The sequence below is a fragment of the Dendrobates tinctorius genome, unplaced genomic scaffold, assembly GCF_039654945.1.
Source record: "Dendrobates tinctorius isolate UK_male_01 unplaced genomic scaffold, ASM3965494v1 ptg000315l, whole genome shotgun sequence".
Taxonomy (NCBI): Eukaryota; Metazoa; Chordata; class Amphibia; order Anura; family Dendrobatidae; genus Dendrobates; species Dendrobates tinctorius.
The window spans coordinates 6,557,121-6,581,492 of NW_027361982.1; the positions used below are offsets into that span (position 1 = coordinate 6,557,121).

The 24,372-nt window shown below is 41.7% G+C and overlaps 1 protein-coding gene across 2 annotated transcripts in view; it reads left to right on the plus strand.

The window, feature by feature from the left end:
- COL11A2 (collagen type XI alpha 2 chain) overlaps positions 1-18,381 on the plus strand; it is a 185,751-nt gene extending 167,370 nt beyond the window's left edge. For both annotated transcript variants that reach the window (XM_073561377.1, XM_073561378.1), the window contains 18 exons: positions 68-121; positions 280-387; positions 1,491-1,544; positions 5,292-5,345; positions 6,215-6,268; positions 6,422-6,475; positions 6,589-6,696; positions 8,015-8,068; positions 8,143-8,196; positions 9,052-9,159; positions 9,242-9,295; positions 9,499-9,534; positions 9,855-9,908; positions 10,006-10,255; positions 15,842-15,954; positions 16,028-16,096; positions 16,312-16,545; positions 17,113-18,381. In XM_073561377.1, coding sequence (XP_073417478.1) covers positions 68-121; positions 280-387; positions 1,491-1,544; positions 5,292-5,345; positions 6,215-6,268; positions 6,422-6,475; positions 6,589-6,696; positions 8,015-8,068; positions 8,143-8,196; positions 9,052-9,159; positions 9,242-9,295; positions 9,499-9,534; positions 9,855-9,908; positions 10,006-10,255; positions 15,842-15,954; positions 16,028-16,096; positions 16,312-16,545; positions 17,113-17,259 — 1,659 coding nt within the window. In that variant the 3' untranslated portion in view covers positions 17,260-18,381. The remainder of the gene's footprint in view (positions 1-67; positions 122-279; positions 388-1,490; positions 1,545-5,291; positions 5,346-6,214; positions 6,269-6,421; positions 6,476-6,588; positions 6,697-8,014; positions 8,069-8,142; positions 8,197-9,051; positions 9,160-9,241; positions 9,296-9,498; positions 9,535-9,854; positions 9,909-10,005; positions 10,256-15,841; positions 15,955-16,027; positions 16,097-16,311; positions 16,546-17,112) is intronic.
- Positions 18,382-24,372: the final 5,991 nt, after the last annotated feature.

Consider the following 24,372-nt stretch of genomic DNA (forward strand, 5'->3'; position numbering starts at 1 on the left):
GAAGTCAAATTGGAAATTGCCCAAATGGGTTGTGTTGAAAGATCTTTCTTATCTCTCAAAAATATAGGGAGAACCTGGTGAGACCGGTGTTCCTGGTGTCCAAGGAGAATCCGGACCTAAGGTGAGTGATCAGGACGTCAAAGTAACGACTAGCAGGAAATAAGTCGCCAGTAAATATTTGTCAGAAGTAGCTACAATTATGATGGGAACAAGGAATCTGACCTCGCTCTAGTTGAATATTGTGCGTTAATCCTGGTGTCTTTATTCTTTACTTGTCAGGGACCTCGTGGAGACAGAGGAGAAAAGGGAGAGTCTGGGCAACCAGGTGACCCCGGACCCCCAGGAGGAAAGGGACCCACTGGTGATGATGGACCTAAAGGAAACCCGGTGAGAACGTCGTTACAAATTCATTTATGCCAATTATAAAATCGTTATCTAAAGATACAGTATATTGTAAGAAACGATAAACAGGTGATTATTGGGCTGCAGGAATCTTACAACTGTTGTCCCATTGCTAGTATATGTCACCACTGTGTGATCAGTGGTTGGGACCTCAACCGATCCACTGAATGTAGGGGCTTAGATAGGGAGCAGTGGCTTCTGTAGCTTTGTTCTTACACTTGCCTCCCCCTTTGCTCCTACCCTTGCCTCCCCCACTTCTGGACCATCTGACATTGCGTCAGTGAAAAGCCCAGACATCATTACTGCAGTTCAGGGTTTATCTATCTTATGGTGCAGGTAAAACTGTGAAATTAATTAAAGCTGCTCTCTTATCCAGAGCTCATTACTGAAATGTCAGAACCCTTAGGTGATGTTTTTCAACTATTTATAATTTCCATATTTTGGTGCTTGTTTTGTTATACCTAAGCTCCATTATCGCAGAACTGGAATTTGTGACTACAGCACAGTTACAGTGTCCACAGGGAGTCTGCAGTAGTCTGAGACACACCTCCTAGACATGCCTCCTGTCTCACCATTGGTTGCAGCTGCTGCTTTCTCCCTCCCCTGCAGTTCTACTTCTCATATTGGCTGCTGAGCAAAAAATTAAGTCTATTACTGGCTGTACAGGAGATCAGCGCATAAAGATCTGCTCCCGTAATAGCAAGGCCAGAATTATTATAAACTACATAAACCACCAGCGAGAAAAAGCCATTTTTCAGGAAATAACACACATTTTCTGAGACTAATGAGCATTAGTTAGGGAGATCCTGTATGACCATTGTAGACGCAGTGGCCCCTTTATTTATTATTAGGATCAGTGGGGGTCCAGCAGACTGTAATTTCTGATAGTAAGGTGGTCGCTTAACCTAGCAAAGGGTTCATTACTTTCTACAGTGGGAAGACCTTTTTTTGTAGATAAAATTGGCTAATTTATATTGTCCAAGAGCTGAACTACTGATTGGCAATCTGTCATGCAGTCATATATCAGGCGACATGTTAATATTTCTCTTTTTCATTCTTGGCTAATAAATAATCCTTGTCTGTTTTAGGGTCCTGTTGGATTCCCTGGAGATCCTGGCCCTCCTGGAGAGATGGGACCCAGAGTAAGTGCCCACCATGGTGGACGGCATAACTAGCATAAATAAAGGAGGCATATTAATGTAACTATCAGTAAGAGACAACCCCAGGTGTAGAATATTATTGAGGTGGTCTTCCGAGGGGTCTGGAGCGATCTAACTCAGGCATTCACTTGCAAACAGAACAGACATACATGGAAATAGGTAATAGTCAAACGCCCTGACAACTAGAGGTTCTTCAAGATAAATATAAATATATAATACATATATAAATTTGTGCACCATGAAAACTTTAAAAATGTTAGTTGACTTTTTGAATACATTCTTCAGTTCATTTTTATATTATGAATTAATTAAATATCTACATTCAGGTTCATGCATATTGGGGGTGCAGAGGTCACATTTGCATCATGGCACAAAGTCTTTTCTGCTGAATAGTAGGAAGGGGACCTGGAACGAGTTTTAAGTTAGGGCTCATAAGTTTCACATTATACATTGGGCACGTCAAAGTCACTTCCAATTTCTAACCTTAGCTTTGTCCAGGCTTGGGACAATAGTCAGTCTCTCTATATGACTGTAGACTGCCGGATCTTGGCAGCATGTGAGCGTGCTCTGTCACTATTACCTGAAATTCCCGGTGCAAGAGATTGGATATGTGACCACATGTCTGCGATTTGCATACTTGTATTCACGTTCCATCTAGACCAGGGGTCTCAAACTCAATTTACCCGGGGGGCTGCTGGAGGTAGAATCTGGGTGAGGCTGGGCCGCATCAGGTTTTCCACAAGAAAAGCTCTTACAAAAACATTCCAATGTTATCAAATGTCTTTATTTTTTCATCTTATTTTGTGTTAAAAAATAAAAATAAATTAGCAAAATCATAAGAAAAAATAAATCAATCGGTAATAAATAAAATGAAAATGATAATAATACAGCAGATATAGAAGACTGAAGAAACCACATATAGTTGCTGACTAGAGAAATGTAATTATTATTATTCAGATTCAGATGTCTGTATTAACAGTTCTTTAACAGTTAATTTTCTGAACATGAATGGAACATTGAACATAAACTGTTTTGAACATGGCTTCTTCTGCCTACTTCTTGCTGCTAGAGATCTGGCAGTGCTTACTCTCAAATAGCCGAGCCACATTTGGCTTAAGGGAGGAAGCAGTTGAGACCCTCAGTAGGGCTTGAAGATGCTCATCAGTAAGTCTGGACCTATACTTGTACTTACTGAAGTTCAAGGTAGAGAAGAGCTTTTCGCACAAGTATGTGCTCCCAAAAAGACACGTGGTCCGCTTAAACATTCGGGAAAGCTCAGGGAAGCTAGGGGGCAATTCTCTCAAAAATTGCCCGAGCTTGTCTGCTTTTCCACTCACCTCCCTGAACTTGGCTTTGAGTTCAGAGTTGCACTGCAGGTCAATGAGCTCTATTTGAAGCGCACAGGTGGGGCATCTTGCACATCAAAGGAGAAGGGGTCCGCAAAAATTTGAAATGTGGCTCTGTGCGTCTTGAAGTCTGCAAATCTGTGATCAAATTCCTCCTGTAGCTTCAAAATGACATCCATATACTCCTCACCACTGAATGGGGTGCCTGCTTCCATGAGTGCCTTGCATGATGGGAAATGGGAAAGGTTTGTCTGAGAAAGCTGGGCTTTCCATAACATAAGTTTTGTAGAGAATGCTCTCACGTTGTCATAGGCAGCAATGACAAGTTGCCCCTGGCCTTGTAACTTCTTGTTCAGTACATTAAGCTCATGTGTGATCTCAACATAAAAAGCTAAGTCCATGAGCCATTTTGGATCACTTAGCACAGGAACAGCAGCCTCATCTTTCTCCATGAAGGCTTTCACTTTCGCTCTCAACTCAAAAAATCTCTTCAATGTGTTTCCCCTGCTGAGCCAACATACCTCGGTGAAGTAGAGCACATCCCCATATTCTGACTCCATTTCCTCTAAAAAAGCATGAAACCATCTGTGGTTTAAGCCCCTGGATCTTATTTGGTTGATGCATTTCACAACGAAAGACACCACATTGTGAAACTCCAGGCAAAGGGCCTGCTGATGGATAATGCAGTGCAGAGCAATGACCTCCTCCACACCTTCCTCTTCCAGTTTTTTTTTACAAGTGCCACCAGTCCATTTTTCCTCCCTGTCATTGATGGCGCTCCATCAGTTGTTATTCCAACAAACCTCCTCCAAGGTATACCGGCATTCTCAATGGCATCACACAGCTGGTGAAATATCTCCTGAGCGGTGGTCTGGCCATGCATTGTAATCACTGTGAGCAACTCCTCTGTGACTTCAAAATTGTCATCAACACCACGGACATAGATTGCGAGCTGGGCAGTGTCGGTGAGGTCTGTGGTCTCATCAAGAGCGACTGAGTATACACTGAAACATTTTGCTTTCGCACAGGTCAGAAATGCGCTTTGCTGCGGTGTTGGCAGAAAGGCTGATGTTGCTAACCTGACCTTTCTTTTCTGGACAGACAATACTTGCAGCCTGTAATATGCACTTTTTTACAAATTCACCTTCTTTGAATGGCTTTCCTGCTTTAGCAATCACCTCACTAACCACGTAGCTAGCTTCGACTGCTGTATCATTCTCTTTGGTTGCTTTCTTAAAAAAATCTTGTTGCCTCAGTAGATCTCTTTTAAGATTAGCAACCCGGTTGGCTCTTTCATCTCCCTGGTATTTTGCATACTCCTCAGCATGTCTACTTATGTAATGACGTTTCAAATTGTATTCTTTGTGCACTGCAACTTTCTCTGTGCAAATAAGACACGTCGGATGCCCCTGTGCTCAACAAAGAAATATTGCACTTCCCACTTTTCCTGAAATTGTCTGTGCTCATCACCAACCTTTCTCTTCACTGCAGGCTTTGAAAAAGGCATGTTTGGGGCTGTGTAATAGATAATTCCACTTGGTCTCACTGTTTCAGTGTTAGCCGATGCATCTTTTCCGCTTTTTTTTCTGTCCCGCTAAGCAGCAATTTCCGCGGCCGCCTCCGCTTCTGAGTCCAGGGTAATGGCGCAAGTTCACAATAAGGCCGGCTGATGTCCCGCCTCCGAGTGCAATATACCGCACCACCCCACAGCTCATTCTGAACCCGACGCACCTGAGTCTGTGGCGCGGTCCAGTCCGGTCCCTGCTCAGCTGCTCCTGCTGCATGTGTTGTGAGTGTGACTCATACGCCTTGCCTGCTAACAGCAGGCTGCTGTGACTGTCTAGCCATCATCATACTCACCTCATCCTGCTGCAGCTCTGATGGTCCAGCGTCGACATCTTCTTCCTGTATGAGCGCACGGTCACACGTCATGTGGTACCGCTCATTAAGCTCATGAATATGGGTGCCACGCCTATGAGAGTGGAGTCCATATTCATGACCTTAATGAGCGGTACTACATGTGACTGGGATTTCACATGCAAGACTCGGCCGTGTTTCTCGTATGTGTGATCCCGGCCGAGGTGAGGGCCGCAAACTATTGTCCCGAGTGCCCATGAGGTGAGGGCTGCAAACTATTGTCCTGAGGGCCGCAGTTGGCCCGCGGGCCGCGAGTTTGAGACCCATGATCTAGACGTATCTGGTCTCTCCCCATTCACCCTATTAGTGGCCCTTCACTTAGCTCTCCCCTCTAGTGCCCGTTTACTCACTGCCATCCATAACTTTGCAGTTATTAGATACACGCGGCTCCTTCTCAATTCGAGTACATCTGGTGATTTGTGACATTATTACTAATTGGTTTCTATCGATGATCGTTATCTCACAGGGACAAGATGGAGCAAAGGGCGAACGAGGAGAAGATGGCGAACAAGGAGAGGCAGTAAGTGGCTATTACTTCATTGATCGCTAATATCCGCTGATATCTGTCACTAGGAGTGATACTATTGTTGTTAGGAATATAAGATGTGTTGTTTTTGTAGGTCTTATATTTATTAGGAATTAAAATACAAAAATGACGTGAGAAAATGATAAATGAATAAAAGTGTCTTACATCAAAATAGAGCTGGAGAACCTGGGCTGCAGAAATGAAATGGAAAATGTTTTATGTAGAGTTTTATCAAAAAGTAAATAATCTCTGTAGATCAGTGACTTGTTTTTTTTTTTTTAATCCCCACCTCCTGAACCCAACAAAATGTTTGTTCCCCTCCTGATCTACAGTCAGCGAAGCCCCCAAACGTGACTTTTATCTTAGATGCTTATTCCCATCTGGGACATGAACAAGGACATCAGTGACCGCCGACTCCGACAGCAGAAAACTATACTTAATATTGTGCTGTAACCAAATCTTCTAGTTTTACAGCTCAGCAGAGTATGACGTCTTATCCAGGATGGTTCTCACGTATCAGGACTGAACATAACTAACGACTGATAGAAGTGACATTCCTGACTTGGCCTTAGAAGATTCTTGTCCTCGTCACTGATTTTCTTATTTATCTCTACAAATAGCATCTGTTTGCTTAGAAGAAAGTAATACTTTAAGCAAGTGGCAGCTACTACTTTCCAATACCACATATTATATAATTAGAGAATACATTTTCATTATGGCTGTTACGGCCTGATCTACTCCATCAAGTACAAGTTCTCATCACCAGCGATGGTGGAGTCCAGACTTATGTAGACAGATAGGTATATAGAAACATGAATGAGAGTCCATTCTCAGCCTTCTCATGCTGTGTTCTACTTTATCAGGGATCTCCTGGTCCTACTGGAGAGAACGGACCCCCAGGAGCATTGGGGAAACGAGTAAGTTAAAGATGAGTTACAATAAACCTAATGTTCCATCTCCTACACATGTATGACATTATGGTACAGATGAGAGTGGTCATCCTTCCTGTCAGTGCCACTTTATTATATTCTCATTATTTCTTGCCTTCTCTATCTCCTCTTCTCTCGCAGGGTCCGGCGGGTCCATCTGGTCCTGAAGGTCGTCAGGGAGAGAAGGGAGCAAAGGTAAATGTTCTGGATCTTTCTCCAGGATCTGATATATATTGATTTCTTATTCATCACTCTGATATCAGCCGTACATTACTGCACCTCTTACACATTGTTTTTTCTGGTCTCAGGGAGAGGCCGGGTCTGTGGGTCCTCCTGGTAAGACGGGAGCTGTGGGACCTCAAGGAACTCAAGGAAAGCAAGGGCCAGACGGTCTCAGAGGCATCCCAGGAGCCGTGGTGAGTGATTTGCTCAAAAATACAGAACAGCTGCCAGAAAATAGACATTTCCATAGCTCAAGCCCTACGACACCATATACATGCTTCTATTAGGACCATACGTTCATATCCTGGTCTGACAAGCTATAACCAGTTTACCCGACCGTTCTGAGGACATCTGGTTGTGCAAGGCACAGACTTATCACTCACTTATACTGTCATTTATCAACTCAAATGTGCAAAGTGGATATTGGAAATTATACCAATATTGGGAAACAAAATCAGACGACATTTTAAGTTTGATCTAATGCCCCAATGCAGATTTGTGTAAACTCTGCCTCAGTTAGGTCCGGCTCATGGGACAGTGGAGTGGAAATGGAGTCTGTAGGGATTATCTGCATGTAGAGCGGCGTGTTATACAAGATCTCTACCATACAGACAGCTTCAGACAGAACTTTATTTGAGTTACTCTCTAAAATGTGTAAATCTAGGGACCGAGTGAATAATCGGTGAGCTGGGTAGATAGTGGGCGAACGGATTTGGTAGGTTGTGTAGCAAAAGGCCTGACCTCCTGCATTGGCCACAGACGCTTGCTCATGTTTGGAGATCAGTTTTGGTCGCTTATTGTTTTTCAGAAGACCTGATAGCACATATCGTTAATGTGTCACATGGACGTCTGCTTTACTTTTTCCTGTATGTGAAACACATTATTTCCTACTGCAATTTTGCTGCAAAAACTTAAGGGAAATCTGTCAGCAGGATTGCAAACCCCAATCTCTTCATATCTGTATGTAGCTCTTTTGCAGACAAGTCCAGCGATACCTCTACATGGCCGCTATGTTCCTCCATTACTTAGATATCAGTGTTTGAATTGATATGTAAATGAGGCTGAAGGACTTTGGAAGATCTGAAGCCTTTGTCACTCCGGCTCTATTCCCCGCCCAGCGCCGCCTCCTCCTGCTTCACTGATGGCTCCTTTGCTTGTAGTCACACAGCTTAGAGGTGGTCAGTCAAGCAGCTGGTTCAGAAGAAGCAACAGAGAAGGAGTGCCTGGCGGCCTCTGCATTATAGTGTAGCCTCCATATTGGAAACTAAAAACAAGCAGCGTACAGCTCATATAATAGAGATGTATTTGTGTATATGCACACACATGTTGTGAGAGTGCATACTTGGCTGCACGGGGTGGTTATGTGATTTGCTGCCATATTCGGTCCCCATTTTATGTCAGTGAAGTCCGAAGTTTTAAGTCATGGATACAGATACATTACGTGTGTGGTTACTGATATGTCATGCACTTTGTTTGGGGTCTTATCTCTTTTTTTTTTTTTTTTGTCTGTAGGGTGAACAAGGTCGCCCTGGAGCAACAGGCCAAGCGGGACCCCCCGGACCTGTGGTAGGTGACAGATCCACAAGTGTCTAGGTAAAATCTGTCCTTATAGAGTTTGTAATGACCGGTCTATCCTGTAGGGTCCTCCCGGATTACCTGGGCTCAAAGGCGATAATGGTGCTAAAGGAGAGAAGGTGAGAATGCTGGATTCATTGTATGTCACTTTAGATGTCAGAATAATTACACGTCTGATAAGTGTATGTGATGACCGCAGCCGAACATTACAGTAACAGTCACACACAGTCAATCACATCATCTAGAAGAGCATTAATAATGAAGAATGATGAACATTATCTTACTGGTTTCATCACTTTTCTATATTCTTATAACTGGAGCTTTAGAAACATAAAATCTGAGCAATAATCTCAGAAACCTTATGTGTCCCAAAATAAATGAAAATTTAAACTAAAGTCATCTCCAACTGCAGATCATCGCTCTCATCTCACTTTTTGTTTTTGACTGCTCCCAATACCAGCCATACTGTAAGTGCACAGATAAACCATGTCATGCACAATGTTACCCTCATAGTGATAATTTAGATAGTTTCCCAATATCAAATAAACCCCCTTGAATTCAACATATTTTCTGAGCCTAAAACATGGAAATACTAAACTTTCCGACATTTTACCTTTTCAGTTATGTCCCTATTCCAGCGTCTACACCTTATATAACATATTATTCATTTCGCCATTACTGTCTCATGTTAGTGACGTCGACAACCACCATTACTGTAAAGAGCCTATAACTATGACTGAACCACCTCACAGTTCAGTGTTTGCCGTGTCCACACAAGTGATGTGTCCGGGGACAATCCTATATCTGCACTATTCATGTCAGTTCCTAAATATCAAATCCTGCCGACAAAGCGCTTCCAAATGCCGGGGAGCGGAACGTGGACATGATGTCATTGTGACTAATATTATTTATGTTACTTCTGCACTGTGATAACATTATTATTCCTGCAGTAACTGACTTCCATCATTGTTTAGGGTCATCCAGGTCTTATCGGCCTCATCGGACCAACTGGAGAGCAGGGCGAGAAAGGTGACAGAGGTCTGCCGGGTCCACAGGGCAAAAGTGGTCAGAAAGGAGAACCTGTGAGTGCAGCATACAGTATATACATTTGGGTTATATTTCTGCTTTAGACGGCGTCTTAGTCCGCTTTTCTTATCACTATAGGGTATTGCTGGTGTCACGGGTCCTATCGGCCCCGGAGGATCAGCTGGACAGCCTGTAAGTCCTTTATTCTGTTTTTTATTATTTTATATCATTTTCACCATTACATCTTTACTCTAAAGCACATTCAGATGAAGTGAATTTAGATTGTGAGCCCAGTGGAGCAGAAGTAGACGACCCTATAGAATATGTCAGAGCTATGGAAATAAAATGCTATATATAAATCATATTCATCTTCTGACCTTTGTCTTATTATTTAGGGGTCCCCAGGTCCTAAGGGAGCAAAAGGAGCCACGGTGAGTAATCTGTGCTCATATCATTACAACTTTCATTTGCAGTAAGACGCATCGGAGCTTTCCCTATAGTGACGTTAGGTTCTTACAATGTGTCTGTTCAGCACATTTTAGGATATATAAAGACTTCGATATCATCAGTTTTCTTTATCGCACCATTTGTGAGACTTTAAGAGGACCGATAGTGCATGAATGGATGGATAAGGGTTATAGTCTGTGCACCCTCATGTATTGCAGGATATCTCGTGTACCACGTGTCTCATATCAGTGAGACTTCTTTCTATGTCATATCCATTATTTTTTCTTATCCTTGTCTTATACAGGGACAAGCTGGACCCAAAGGACAGAAGGGAGTACAAGGTCCCCCCGGAGCTCCGGTAAGTGCTACTTGAGCCCGATAGATCAACCTTGGATTTCTCTATCGTCTGTTTGGTATTGTGTAGTCTAATTCCCTGCTGTCCGTATTTCGTACAGGGACCTCCAGGAGAAGTCATCCAGCCACTGCCTTTCCAGATGCCCAAGAAAAATAAACGCTCCATTGATGCAAGTCAGATCATGGCAGATGAACCCACCGGGGACTATGCCGATGGCATGGAAGAAATCTATGGCTCCCTCAATGCTATAAAGAAAGATATTGAGTTAATGAAGACACCATTGGGCACAAAGGAACACCCGGCCCGCACGTGCCTGGACCTGCGACTGTGCCACCCAGAGCTTCCAGATGGTAAGTAAGAGAAATGATCTGGTAGCACTGGTAATGCTGATCATTGATGCGGAATTGATGGAAACAATGGAAGATTAAGCTTCCAGATAAGTCTATAATACACAGACACAAGGACAATTTTGAGAAATATTCAGGTGATATAAACAACCTTCAGGGGTTTTCTTAGACCCTCATCAATCTGAATAAACAGGTCCCCCAACTGTTTTTCACTAGGCAGGAGAGCAATGGCATCCCGGTGGAGAATTAATGGAGAGGTGACTTCTTCTTGCTCCCATGGGCAGGAATGGAGAGATCCACATTGTGTTCCCTTCTCTCCATTCTTTCTTCAGCTGGATGTGGCTTCCACTGATTAGTAGGGAAATAATTGGATGGTGCAGGTTTTCTACAGTCATGGCCAAAAGTTTTGAGAATGACACAAATATTATATTTTCACATGATCTGCTGCCCTCTGGTTTTTATGTGTGTTTGTCAGATGTTTTTATCACATACAGAAATATAATTGCAATCATATTATGAGTAACAAAAGGTTATATTGACAGTTAGAATGAGTTATTGCAGCAAGTCAATATTTGCAGTGTTGACCCTTCTTCTTCAGGACCTCAGCAATTCTCCCTGGCATGCTCTCAGTCAACTTCTGGATCAAATCCTGACTGATAGCAGTCCATTCTTGCAAAATCAATGCTTTTATTTTGTCTGAATTTGAAGGTTTTTGTTTGTCCACCCGTCTCTTGATGATTGACCACAAGTTCTCAATGGGATTAAGATCTGGGGAGTTTCCAGGCCATGGTCCCAAAATCTCTATGTTTTGTTCCCTGAGCCATTTAGTTATCACCTTTGCTTTATGGCAAGGTGCTCCATCATGTTGAAAAAGGCATTGTTGATCGCCAAACTGCTCTTGGACGGTTGGGAGAAGTTGCTCTTGGAGGACATTCTGGTACCATTCTTTATTCATGGCTGTGTTTTTAGGCAAGACTGAGAGAGAGCCCATTCCCTTGGCTGAGAAGCAACCCCACACATGAATGTTTTCAGGATGCTTGACAGTTGGCATGAGACAAGACTGGTGGTAGCGCTCACCTGGTCTTCTCCGAATAAGCCGTTTTCCAGATGTCCCAAACAATCGAAAAGGGGATTCATCAGAGAAAATGACTTTACCCCAGTCCTCAGCAGTCCACTCCCTGTACCTCTTGCAGAATATCAGTCTGTCCATGATGTTTTTCCTGGAGAGAAGTGGCTTCTTTGCTGCCCTCCTTGAGACCAGGCCTTGCTCCAAGAGTCTCCGCCTCACAGCGCGTGCAGATGCACTCACACCTGCCTGCTGCCATTCCTGAGCAAGCTCTGCACTGCTGGTAGCCCGATCCCGCAGCTGAAACACTTTTAAGAGACGGTCCTGGCGCTTGCTGGTCTTTCTTGGGCGCCCTGGAGCCTTTTTGGCAACAAGGGAACCTCTCTCCTTGAAGTTCTTGATGATGCGATAGATTGTTGACTGAGGTGCAATCTTACTAGCTGCGATACTCTTCCCTGTTAGGCATTTTTGTGCAGTGCAATGATGACTGCACGTGTTTCTTTAGAGATAACCATGGTTAACAGAAGAGAAACAATGATGCCAAGCACCAGCCTCCTTTTAAAGTGTCCAGTGGTGTCATTCTTACTTAATCATGACAGATTGATCTCCAGCCCTGTCCTCATCAACACCCACACCTGTGTTAATGGAGCAATCACTGAAACGATGTTAGCTGGTCCTTTTAAGGCAGGGCTGCAATGATGTTGAAATGCGTTTTGGGGGATAAAGTTTATTTTCTAGGCAAATATTGACTTTGCAAGTAATTGCTGTTAAGCTGATCACTCTTTATAACATTCTGGAGTATATGCAAATTGCCATTAGAAAAAATGAAGCAGTAGACTTTGTAAAAAGTAATATTTGTGTCATTCTCAAAACTTTTGGCCATGACTGTACAGGAATATATGAGTATTGATCTTGTGATTTGTTTGAGAAAAACTCTGATTAAACCAAAAAGTGTGTAACCGAATTCGGACTTATGTAAACAACCAGCCAAAAGAAGATAACCATATATGATAATAAAAATTTTAACTTTATTATAAATTAAAAAAACAAGTAAACGAATTTCATAGAAACAGATATAGCAAAGTGTCCAGTAGGGGGGATTCTAATCCTATCCAAAGTGAAAAGATCACTCAATTAATATATGGGTATCAATGGCACCAGCAGGGATTATAAGAAAATGTGCAAGGGTTAAATAACCGTATTACCCATATGCTGGAATATACCTAATATTGCAAGTCTAGGGGTATTGTGCCAACAAGCAATATAAACATACAGAAATGATAGCTTCAGATGAGCTAAATAAATGGGTGCATAAATCATCCCATAGCACTACAATAAATGCACAAATCATACACAACAATATACTATATGTAAACTGTACTGTGAATGAGTGGTCCCATAAAATGGACAATAATACTGAAGCTGTATGGCACTTTACCTGAGCACAAAGGACCACTGGGCCAAGAAATCTGGATGGATTAGGCATCCCCCCTAACACTGACAAACGTTTTTCCCTTAGCTTCTTCCGTGGCGTGGAAGAAACGTACCCCGACACCCCTGAGCCCCCTGGTTGTTTACATAAGTCCGAATTCAATTATACACTACCGTTCAAAAGTTTGGGGTCACCCGGACAATTTTGTGTTTTCCATGAAAACTCATACTTTTATTAATCAGATGAGTTGCCAAATGAATTTAAAATCTAGTCCAGACATTGACAAGGTTTGAAAAAAAGATTTTTATTTGAAATAGTAATTTTCTCCTTCAAACTTTGCTTTTGTCAAAGAATGCTCCCTTTGCAGCAATTACAGCATTGCAAACCTTTGGCATTCTAGCAGTTAATTTGCTATGGTAATCTGGAGAAATTTCACCCCATGCTTCCAGAAGCCCCTCCGACAAGTTGGTTTGGCTTGATGGGCACTTTTTGCGTACCATACGATCAAGCTGCTCCCACAACAGCTCAATGGGGTTGAGATCTGGTGACTGCGCTGGCCACTCCATTACAGATAGAATACCAGCTGCCTTCTTCTTCCCTAAATAGTTCTTGCATAATTTGGAGGTGTGCTTTGGGTCATTGTCCTGTTGTAGGATGAAAGTGGCTCCAATCAAGCGCTGTCCACAAGGTATGGCATGGCGTTGCAAAATGGAGTGATAGCCTTCCTTATTCAAAATCCCTTTTACCTTGTACAAATCTCCCACTTTACCAGCACCAAAGCAACCCCAGACCATCACATTACCTTCACCATGCTTGACAGATGACGTCAGGCACTCTTCCAGCATCTTTTCAGTTGTTCTGCATCTCACAAATGTTCTTCTGTGTGATCTAAACACCTCAAACTTGGATTCGTCTGTCCATAACACTTTCTTCCAATCTTTCTCTGTACAATGTATGTGTTCTTTTGCCCATATTAATCTTTTCCTTTTATTAACCAGTCTCAGATATGGCTTTTTCTTCGCCACTCTGCCCTGAAGGCCAGCATCCCGGAGTTGCCTCTTCACTGTAGACGTTGACACTGGCATTTTGCATGTACTAATTAATGAAGCTGCCAGTTGAAGACCTGTGAGGCATCGATTTCTCAACTACAGACTCTAATGTACTTGTCTTGTTGCTCAGTTGTGCAGCGGGGTCTCCCACTTCTCTTTCTACTCTGGTTAGAGCCTGTTTGTGCTCTCCTCTGAAGGGAGTAGTACACACCATTGTAGGAAATCTTCAGTTTCTTGGCAATTTCTCGCATGGAATAGCCTTCATTTCTAAGAACAAGAATAGATTGTCGAGTTTCACATGAAAGTTCTTTTTTTCTGGCCATTTTGAGAGTTTAATGGAACCAACAAATGTAATGCTTCAGATTCTCAATTAGCTCAAAGGAAGGTCAGGTTTATAGCTTCTCTAGTCAGCCAAACTGTTTTCAGCTGTGCTAACATACTTGCACAAGGGTTTTCAACGGTATTCTAACCATCCATTAGCCTTCTTACACAGTTAGCAAACACAAAGTACCATAAGAACACTTGAGTGATGGATGTTGGAAATGGACCTCTATACATCTATGAAGATATTGCAATACAAACCAGACGTTTGCAGCTAGAATAGTCATTTACCACATTAACAATGTATAGAGTGTATTTCTGAATCATTTAATGTTAGCCTCATTGGAAAAAACTGTGCTTTTCTTTAAAAAATATGGAAATTTCTAAGTGAGACCTAAACTTTTGAACGGTAGTGTATATTATTTGAAGTGCCATAGTCTGTTCTAAATGGACACCATTGGATAAATTAATTGAACCAAAAAGTGTCAACACTGGAGTGATTTTTCATGTTATAAAATGTAGATGATAAAACATTTAGAAAGCTGATCTATCGATGCCGATATTCCATATTATTTGTTTATACAACCCCTGGCAAAAATTATGGAATGACCGGCCTTGGAGGATGTTCATTCAGTTGTTTAATTTTGTAGAAAAAAAGCAGATCACAGACACGGCACAAAACTAATGTCATTTCAAATGGCAACTTTCTGGCTTTAAGAAACACTAAAAGAAATCAAGATAAAAAAATATGGTAGTCAGTAATGGTTACTTTTTTAGACCAAGAAGAGGGAAAAACATTATGGAATCTCTCAATTCTGTTGGAAAAAATTATGGAATCATGAAAAACAAACAAACAAAACAGCACTCCAACACATCACTAGTATTTTGTTGCACCACCTCTGGCTTTTATAACAGCTTACAGTCTCTGAGGCATGGACTTAATGAGTGTCAAACAGTACTCTTCATCAATCTGACTCCATTTTTCTCTGATTGGTGTTGCCAGATCAGCTGGTTGGAGCCTTGTCATGGACCATTTTCTTCATCTTCCACCAAAGATTTTCAATTGGATTGAGATCCAGACTATTTGCAGGCCATTGACATTGACCTTATGTGTCTTTGTTCAAGGAATGTTTGCACAGTTTTTGCTCTTTGGCAGGATGCACTATCATCTTGAAAAATGATTTCATCATCCCCAAACATCCTTTCAGTTGATGGGATAAGAAAAGTGTCCAAAATATCAACATAGCAACATAAACTTATGCATTTATTGAAGCTGTTATGACAGCCATCTCTCCAGTGCCTTTACCTGACATGCAGCCCCATATCATCAATGACTGTGGAAATTTGCATGTTCTCTTCAGGCAGTCATCTTTATAAATCTCATTGTAACGGCACTGAATATGACTTTCATCCAGTCATCCACAGACCACGATTGCTTTTCCTTAGCCCATTGTAACCTTGTTTTTTTCTGTTTAGGTGTTAATGATGGCTTTTGTTTAGCTTTTCTGTATGTAAATCCCATTTCCTTTAGGCGGTTTCTTGCAGTTCTGTCACAGATGTTGACTCCAGTTTCCTCCCATTCGTTCCTCATTTGTTTTGTTGTGCTGCCATGTGGCAGTGTGTAGTCAGACACTGAGCCCCAATGTCAGGTAGTAAATCTCTGAGGAGGAGGCCGTATTGTATACCTGGCTTGTTATAACAGTAATTCTCCTTCCTCGCAGGTGAATATTGGATTGATCCAAACCAGGGCTGCACTCGAGACTCCTTCAAGGTCTTCTGTAACTTTTCTTCCGGTGCAGAGTCATGTATCTATCCCAGCAAGGACATTGAGAAGGTGAGTATTGGGATCCAGGGCTGTATTATGTTGGAGATATGACATTTTGCTCACGAGTTACTCTCATTTTTAGGTTAAGATGTCTTTGTGGAACACAGAGAAGAGAGAGACCTGGTACAGCAAGTTCAGGAGCGGCCGTAAGGTCAGTGCCCGCAGCAGATCGATGTACAATCCATGGAAATATAAAGATTAGCCATGGTCACCTGTCTCATGACTTCTATTACTTCATTTGTTGTTATATTATCACATACTTATATATTGCATAGTCCTCAATTCTTTATCTATTTTGTTTCCTCATTTTCTTAATCTTAATTTGATCTCTTTCTCATTCATGTATTTTATGTTAATTCCCGGCAGTTCTCTTATGTTGATTCGGACGAAAACCCCATTGGCGTGGTCCAGCTGACCTTCCTCCGCCTGCTGAGTGTTGGTGCCCGTCAGAACTTCACGTATCACTGCCATCGCTCTGCTGGCTGGCACATGGCCTCCACCGACAGCTACCAGAAAGCACTGCACTTCATGGGCGCCAACGATGAGGACCTTTCCTTCCACACAAGTCCTTACATCAAGGCTCTCAGAGATGGCTGTTCGGTAAGTCAAAGTCATTTTGTATTATAAGACTAGGTTGCCAAAGACTTGTCTATTTGTTATGGAGACTGATACATCCAATTTGTAAAATCAGACCATTATCTTATACTTGGGAGTCCGAGAATGAAAAATTGGTGGGTGTCCGACCGCTGCGATCAGCATTGATAGAGCGGGGCACTTTTTATCCCCGTCAGAATGGAGTGGTAGTGTGCATGCCTGACCTTATTCCATTCATTGTCTATGGGGCTGTTGATCGCTGCACTTGGCTTTTTCTGGCAGCCCTGTATGAAATGAATGGAGCAACAACCATGTATATACACAGTCGCCCCATTCTGCTGGTCGGAGCAGATGCCAACAGTCCAATGAGTGTTATATGACAGTCAGATCACCACCAATCTATAAGTTATCACCTATCCTGTGGATGGCTGAGAACTTGTCTTCCCTGAAGAACCACTTGAAAGCCTGAAAGGTGAAGTCTGCCAACCTATCAAGCACTATCACATTGGATAATAATGTGTTTGTGAGTCGTCTCATACAGTAACTTTTTGCATTCCTTGTTTTCACTTACAGATGAGGAAAGGCACCGACAAGACTGTGCTAGAGATTCACACCCCACGTGTAGAGCAGCTTCCATTGACGGACGCTATGTTTATGGACTTTGGAGAACCCAACCAGAAATTTGGATTTGAAGTGGGACCTGTATGTTTTATGGGCTGAAGCAGTTCAGAAATAGAGACAATCCCCCACCCAACTGTACCCCCTTCTTAAAAAAAAAAAGGAGATGCCCTCCCCCACTTTTCCTCCACTCCTGTACACCAGTATTCAAGATGCTCAGCTGATGAGGAGCAGAAAGCAAACCCATCCATCGAGGTGGTGCAAAAGACCAATAGGCCCCCGGTCAACCCGTGACAAAGACCTAAAGCTGGGCAGATATTCTGATGACCAAAGAAAGATTTTTTTATCTTAGACTTTTAGCTAGAATTATTTGTGGCTTTTTTTGAAAAATAAGAGGTAAAGACGACCCTTGCAGATAAAAGAAAAAGGGTTTGGACTTCCCATATCCTACAACATTCACATTCTCGACATATTGAGCCACTTTTTTGCCCATAAAGAGCATTCTCTTCCTTAATGTTTTTTTTTTTTTCAAGCTCTTATGTCTCCAGTTTTGAACACATGCAGATTCTTCATAACGGGACTCCTTTTTTTTCTTCTGTGGATAAATGAAAGTTTTAAATATTATTTAAAAAAAATAATTAAAATTTGGCATAGATGTCCCCTCTACCTAATGCAACAGGCGTCCAGATCAAACAAGAAGACAATTGAAAAAATCTGTGAACCCGTTTTTACTATGGTGCTCGGAGTTAAGCTTATGTTTTGTCCAACAAGATTATAAAAAAATCTCACAGGTGCTCAGAGTATTACTGTGTAATGTTTGTAAGTATTTTTTGTATTGTAATATATAATCTATAATTTTGCTGCTTTTTATTTTTATTTGTTTTTTTTGTTTTTGTTTTCATTCTTGCGCATGTCCATACATGACTCCCTGCCGCCACTATCAATTCTTCCGCCTCTCTCCTCTTTGTTCCCTCCTGTTCCTGTTCTCCGATCTGCTCTGTGTCTATAGTTTCCTCTTTTATTTAATAAATAATGTGCAAAAGGTGAAATCCACAGAGGAATAAACTGGCAGGTTGGGTTCTTTTCTTGAGTCGGGTTTTGGAAAGACAACGCACCTCTTAAGATCACAGTCACAAGAAACATTTTTTTAAATTCTACAGGTGAAACGGTCTTGGTGAACTTTCTACATAAAAGAGACTGGACATTTTCACACTTTGTAATATTTCTGGTTGTCCCGAGCCTTTCTTACTTACCATTTATAAGCTTTAGTGCTACATTTATCAGATACCACATGGACGCCGGTGCCATGTGATTGGAGAACAATTCCTCTTAGTTTGGATTCACAAATTTTGTACGTTACGGAATTTGCACCAAATTTCCACAACATTGTACATTACATTTTTAGCAAAACAAAGATCCAACCAGATTTTAGGCATCCAGAGGAATTTCAGGCCTCTTCCATAACGTTATTTGTACACGATGTGTGAACCCAGCCTTACATTGCATCCATGATAACTGCACGTCACACAGTGGTGATTGGCTGCTGTGGTGATTTAGGTTATTCTATCCCCCCGAAAAACAAGATAGTGAGTATCATAAAAGGGGTAATTTGCTTATTCCTGGAGGTTCGACTGCTGGGTCCACTGTGACCCTGAGATCGGAGCTCTGCAGCCACGTCCTTAATGGTGAGGGGTGCACATGGTCTGTTTTGGCTCCTTTCGTTGTCTATGGGACTGCCTAGCGCTGTGCTTGGCAAAAAAAGTCGGAGTTTCATCCGAAACCCGACCCCAATGCAAGTCAATGGGAAATAAAAGTCGGCATTGAGCGGATGACATTCATCCACTCAATGCCGACTTTTATTCCCCATTAACTTGCATTGGGGTCGGGTTTTGGAGGAAACTCCGACTTTTTTTGCCCTAGTTGGACCAGTTTCATCTGAAACAAATTTTGTTTCATGAAACCCGATCCTACCAAAGTCGCTCAATTCTACTCCCAACATCAGAATTGCTGGGGGGGTCCAACCTCAGGGGCCCCCAGAGATCAGATCTCTACATCTCCATCGTGAATAGTGGAGGTATGCATGTTTGGTCTCTGCTCCATTCAATGTCTAATGGACTGCTGAGTGCTATTTCTGGCAGTCCAATGCACCAAGCCTGCACCCCGTCATTCAGGAATTACTGGAGATCCAATATTAGAATCGCTTGGGGTCCCAGCAATCGGACCCTCAGTGATCAGCTACAGTTGTGGCCAAAAGTATTGACACCCCTGCAATTCTGTCAGATAATACTCAGTTTCTTCCTGAAAATGATTGCAAACACAAATTCTTTGGTATTATTATCTTCATTTAATTTGTCTTAAATGAAAAAACACAAAAAGAATTGTCCTAAAGCCAAATTGGATAAAATTCCACACCAAACATAAAAAGAGGGTGGACAAAAGTATTGGCACTGTTCTAAAAATCATGTGATGCTTCTCTAATTTGTGTAATTAACAGCATCTGTAACTTACCTATGACACCTAACAGGTGTTGGCAATAACTAAATCACACTTGCAGCCAGTTGACATGGATTAAAGTTGACTCAATCCTGAAAAAGCCTAAAACGTTTTGGAAGAATGTTCTCTGGTCAGATGAGACAAAAGCAGAGCTTTTTGGGCAAAGGCATCAACATAGAGTTTACAGGAGAAAAAAAGAGGCATTCAAAGAAAAGAACACGGTCCCTACAGTCAAACATGGCGGAGGTTCCCTGATGTTTTGGGGTTGCTTTGCTGCCTCTGGCACTGGACTGCTTGACCGTGTGCATGGCATTATGAAGTCTGAAGACTACCAACAAATTTTGCAGCATAATGTAGGGCCCAGTGTGAGAAAGCTGGGTCTCCCTCAGAGGTCATGGGTCTTCCAGCAGGACAATGACCCAAAACACACTTCAAAAAGCACTAGAAAATGGTTTGAGAGAAAGCACTGGAGACTTCTAAGGTGGCCAGCAATGAGTCCAAACCTGAATCCCATGGAACACCTGTGGAGAGATCTAAAAATGTCAGTTTGGAGAAGGCACCCTTCAAATATCAGGGACCTGGAGCAGTTTGCCAAAGAAGAATGGTCTAAAATTCCAGCAGAGCATTGTAAGAAACTCATTGATGGTTATCGGAAGCGGTTGGTCGCAGTTATTTTGGCTAAAGGTTGTGCAACCAAGTATTAGGCTGAGGGTGCCAATACTTTTGTCTGGCCCATTTTTGGAGTTTTGTGTGAAATGATCAATGTTTTGTTTTCTGCTTCATTCTCTTTTGTGTTTTTTCATTTAAGACAAATTAAATGAAGATAATAATACCAAAGAATTTGTTTTTGCAATCATTTTCAGGAAGAAACTGAGTATTATCTGACAGAATTGCAGGGGTGGCAATACTTTTGGCCACAACTGTAGATGTCTCTTATCTTATGGATTGGGGATAACTTGCTTTTTTGGAATAACCATTAACATCTAATGGATACCATGTCATCACATATGAATGCTAAATATTAAAATGTATTTGAAGTAGCTTTGTGCGCTCAGTGGTCGGCCCCGTGTACCGACAACATATTACAGATCAGGTCCATACTCTTGGTAGGTAAAAAAGAAGAACATTTGTGACATTTGAATATCAGCAGTGCTGACATACACAAAATCATGACCAGAGCGCTGCACCTCTCGCCTCTCTCCGTCCCTTAGTGCCATGATTGACAGATGACAGAAGGACGGATAATTAGAGCCGATGCAGCTTTCCGCTCATGAATTCCCCCGGAATTATTCTTTCAGCGCCGACTTTCCCAAATGAGACTACAATGTCTTCATAGAGAATCCTTATCCTGATTCCTGTTGCACATCCATAGAGTATTATTATATTCTTCCTGCCTGCAGTCAGGATTGGACAAGGATCAATGCACAAGGATTTCATGTTACACACGTTATTTGGTTTGTTCGCATTTTGGTGTAAATCAATTGTATATTATTATTTTATATGATCACACACTTTTTGGAGGTTTTCGGCAATCGCTATGTTTCTCACCTGCTCATTAAGTTTTATAACTGGTTAATTACAAAGGTCTCTATCAGTGGTGGTCTGCACTCATCAGACTTGTTCTCCAAGTTGTGTATTTAGTCATATGAGGACGCAGGAGGCTTGGGTACATGTAGAAAAGTGATCCCTCCAGCCATCGGCTGATGATTTCCCATCACACTGTATCTAACAGGACATCCTATATAACGCATCTACAGAAATATGCACATAACCGCATCACGCGAGGCGTCTCATGACTAATGTGGGTGTAGAATAACTTGTTAACACCCAATTCTGGCTCAATGCTCTACTGGAAACTGCGGAACGGTTACACATAAGACCAGTGATTGTTTTCCTCTTTATGTTTCAATATTGGATTTATTGTAGAAAGAAAGAACCATTATCATTATCAGTGATTATGGAAAAAATTAAAAGTAACACAATGGACAAATAAACACGTATAATGTATAAGAATGTAGTATCACCGTATACAGGTAATGACTGCAATCACAGCTGGACGTACATTGGATGCAAAGATAAGGTGGATAATTCCAGCACCCGCAAATTGAAAAAATTAAAAATATATATTTATTTAGTCACTCTAAAATTTCAAAGACAAACAAATTAAAAGAAATACTTCCCTACGCGTTTCAATCCCATAGAGTGCGAATGAGCCTCACACAGTACTAACTGGGATAATACATTGTGATATTATATACAACATACTTCTAATATATTTATAGTTATGTGGTTACTGCAATAATAAGAAGTTAATAGTAATATAACAAATCCATTGTATAATGCAGACCTGCTGGAGCCGAGTCTCCATATATTATATCCAATATGTCTGACGGGAGGATAGACCTGCCCGATCTTCTTGTCTAGGTGGACAATTAAGGATAGACGTAAAAGTAGGGGTTACAAACCACCATGTCTGAACAGAGCTTTATCCATCACAGAATCCACAACTAGGCATGAACCATATAACCATAAGCCATCTTTTTCTTCCTTTTCTTCCCAGGTGACTTTTTCTACTCCTTTCATTATAAGAGCCTTTAACATTTGCAGATATTATATCAGGATGAAAAATTATTTAACATTTTGAATTCTGGTGTCAGATATGTGGCAAAGAAATCACTCTCTTTGGCCAATATTTTATCCCCAAGCCTGTATGTACAAAATGCAAAAATGACACTTGCCATTCCTTTAGGCTGAGTTCAAACGTAGCGTTTTTTTTCGCGTTTCCGCGGCGCTTTTAAACGTGCGATTTTGCCGCGAAAAATAAGCATCCCATGCATTCCTATGGGATTCCGCAATGCTGTGCTAATGCTGCAGTTTTTTCCGTGGCGGAATCGCTACGCGGTAAAAAACGCAGCATGCTCATTAATTTAGCGGAATCGCGGCGATCCTGCACCCATAGGAATGCATTGTTCTGCTTACTGTCCGCATGTGGCTGTGCACACCATGCGAAAAGTAAGCAGAACATTTGCGGATGGTACCCACGGTCTGGAGGAGAGGAGACTGTCCTCCGGGCTCTGGGTACCATATCCCTGTAAAACATAGAATTAAAATAAAAAATATTGTAATTCTTACCTTCCGGCGTCCCGCGCAGCCTTCCCGCCTCTCTTCCCACTCCCGGTCCCAGTAATCCTTTGCGATAATGACGGCGATGGCGTCCGTTCTCGCGGGATCGCGACGTCTCGCGGTCAGTCGCGATGACATCGCTCTCTGACTATGTTTGACGAGTGTGACCAACCTGTCAATCAGTTATCCAAGCGATGCTACAGATCACTTGGAAAACGCTAGCATTCTGCAAGCTAATTACGCTTGCAAAACGCTAGTTTTTCCGCGGGAAAATCGCGGGAATTTAAAATGCGATTTTCCCGCGGAATGGAATCCAGAATTCTCGCGGTAACTTCCGCGAGAGTTCCGCTACATGTGCACATAGCCTTAAGGTTGCTTTAGATGTGGTTTATCGCACTGCAATTTATGCTCATCTATAAATAAAACTATGAGTTACACATCTTATTCCAAAAAAAAGAAATTCCTATAAAATCTTTCATCAACTGTAACATAACTGGTGGTATATCTGATGGAGTGTCAGTCATGTGATGTACAGGACATCAGCTGGACTACGTGAAAAATTAAAATTATAAAATCTGAATATATGAATGGGGCACAACCGAAACCAAACTACCAACATACTAAACTTTCTGGCGTATCTCGCCATTTTCTAGAAACACATGCAGGGCATCTATCTCCCCTAATAGTATGTGGTATTGAGAAGGTTAATCATCCACCCAGAACAAGGAGATCGGACAGGTCCTACATTAGCCCGTGAGGCATAATGGATATTATGTACGGAGACTCGGGCTCCAGCAGGTCTGAAGTATACAACAGATTTGTTATATTACTATGGATTTGTCATTACTGAATTAACAAAATAATTATAAATATTTTTGAAATATGCCATATATATAATATCACATGGGCTTGAAATGCATAGACAAAGTGTTTCTTTTAATATTTTTTGTCTTTGAAATTTTAAAGTGACCAAATAAAATGTTTTAAATTTTTTGAATTGCGGGTGCTGGAATTATCCACTTTACCATATTCACGTTCTGTGGGAATCGGCCCGCACCTTTGTCTATGCATCAAATACCAACAAGTTACTATTGTTACCTCAAAATGGTGAACTGATGAATTTTATTTTCTATATTGTTACGTTGGATGGTGCCTTGGGCGGTATCTTCTTCTGGGTCTCTCCTTCATACGGTCATACAATGTATATTCACACTGTGCAGTACAATGTATTCTGACTTCATCACTTGGCTGTGACTGTGGAGCTCTCTATGTACCAATACTCACACGAAGAGATTTCATCAGATAGCTTAACTGAAGGAAGCACACATGACGATTCCAGGAAGAAGGATTATTTTCAAGCTGAATTTTTATAATTATGCACAATTATGATAGCAGCAGATGAAAAGACAATTCTGAACCAGAATTGTGTAGATATGAACATTCAACATGGCTGACATAAACTATCGGAGGAAGACGGGAGAGCGTTACTTATATCATAACTGGGCTACAGGGAGAGAGGGAGGACAAAACTTCTAAAAAGCAAACTGGTTATATACCAGTGTAACAGCAACAATACAATACTGAACAGCTCCCAATTCA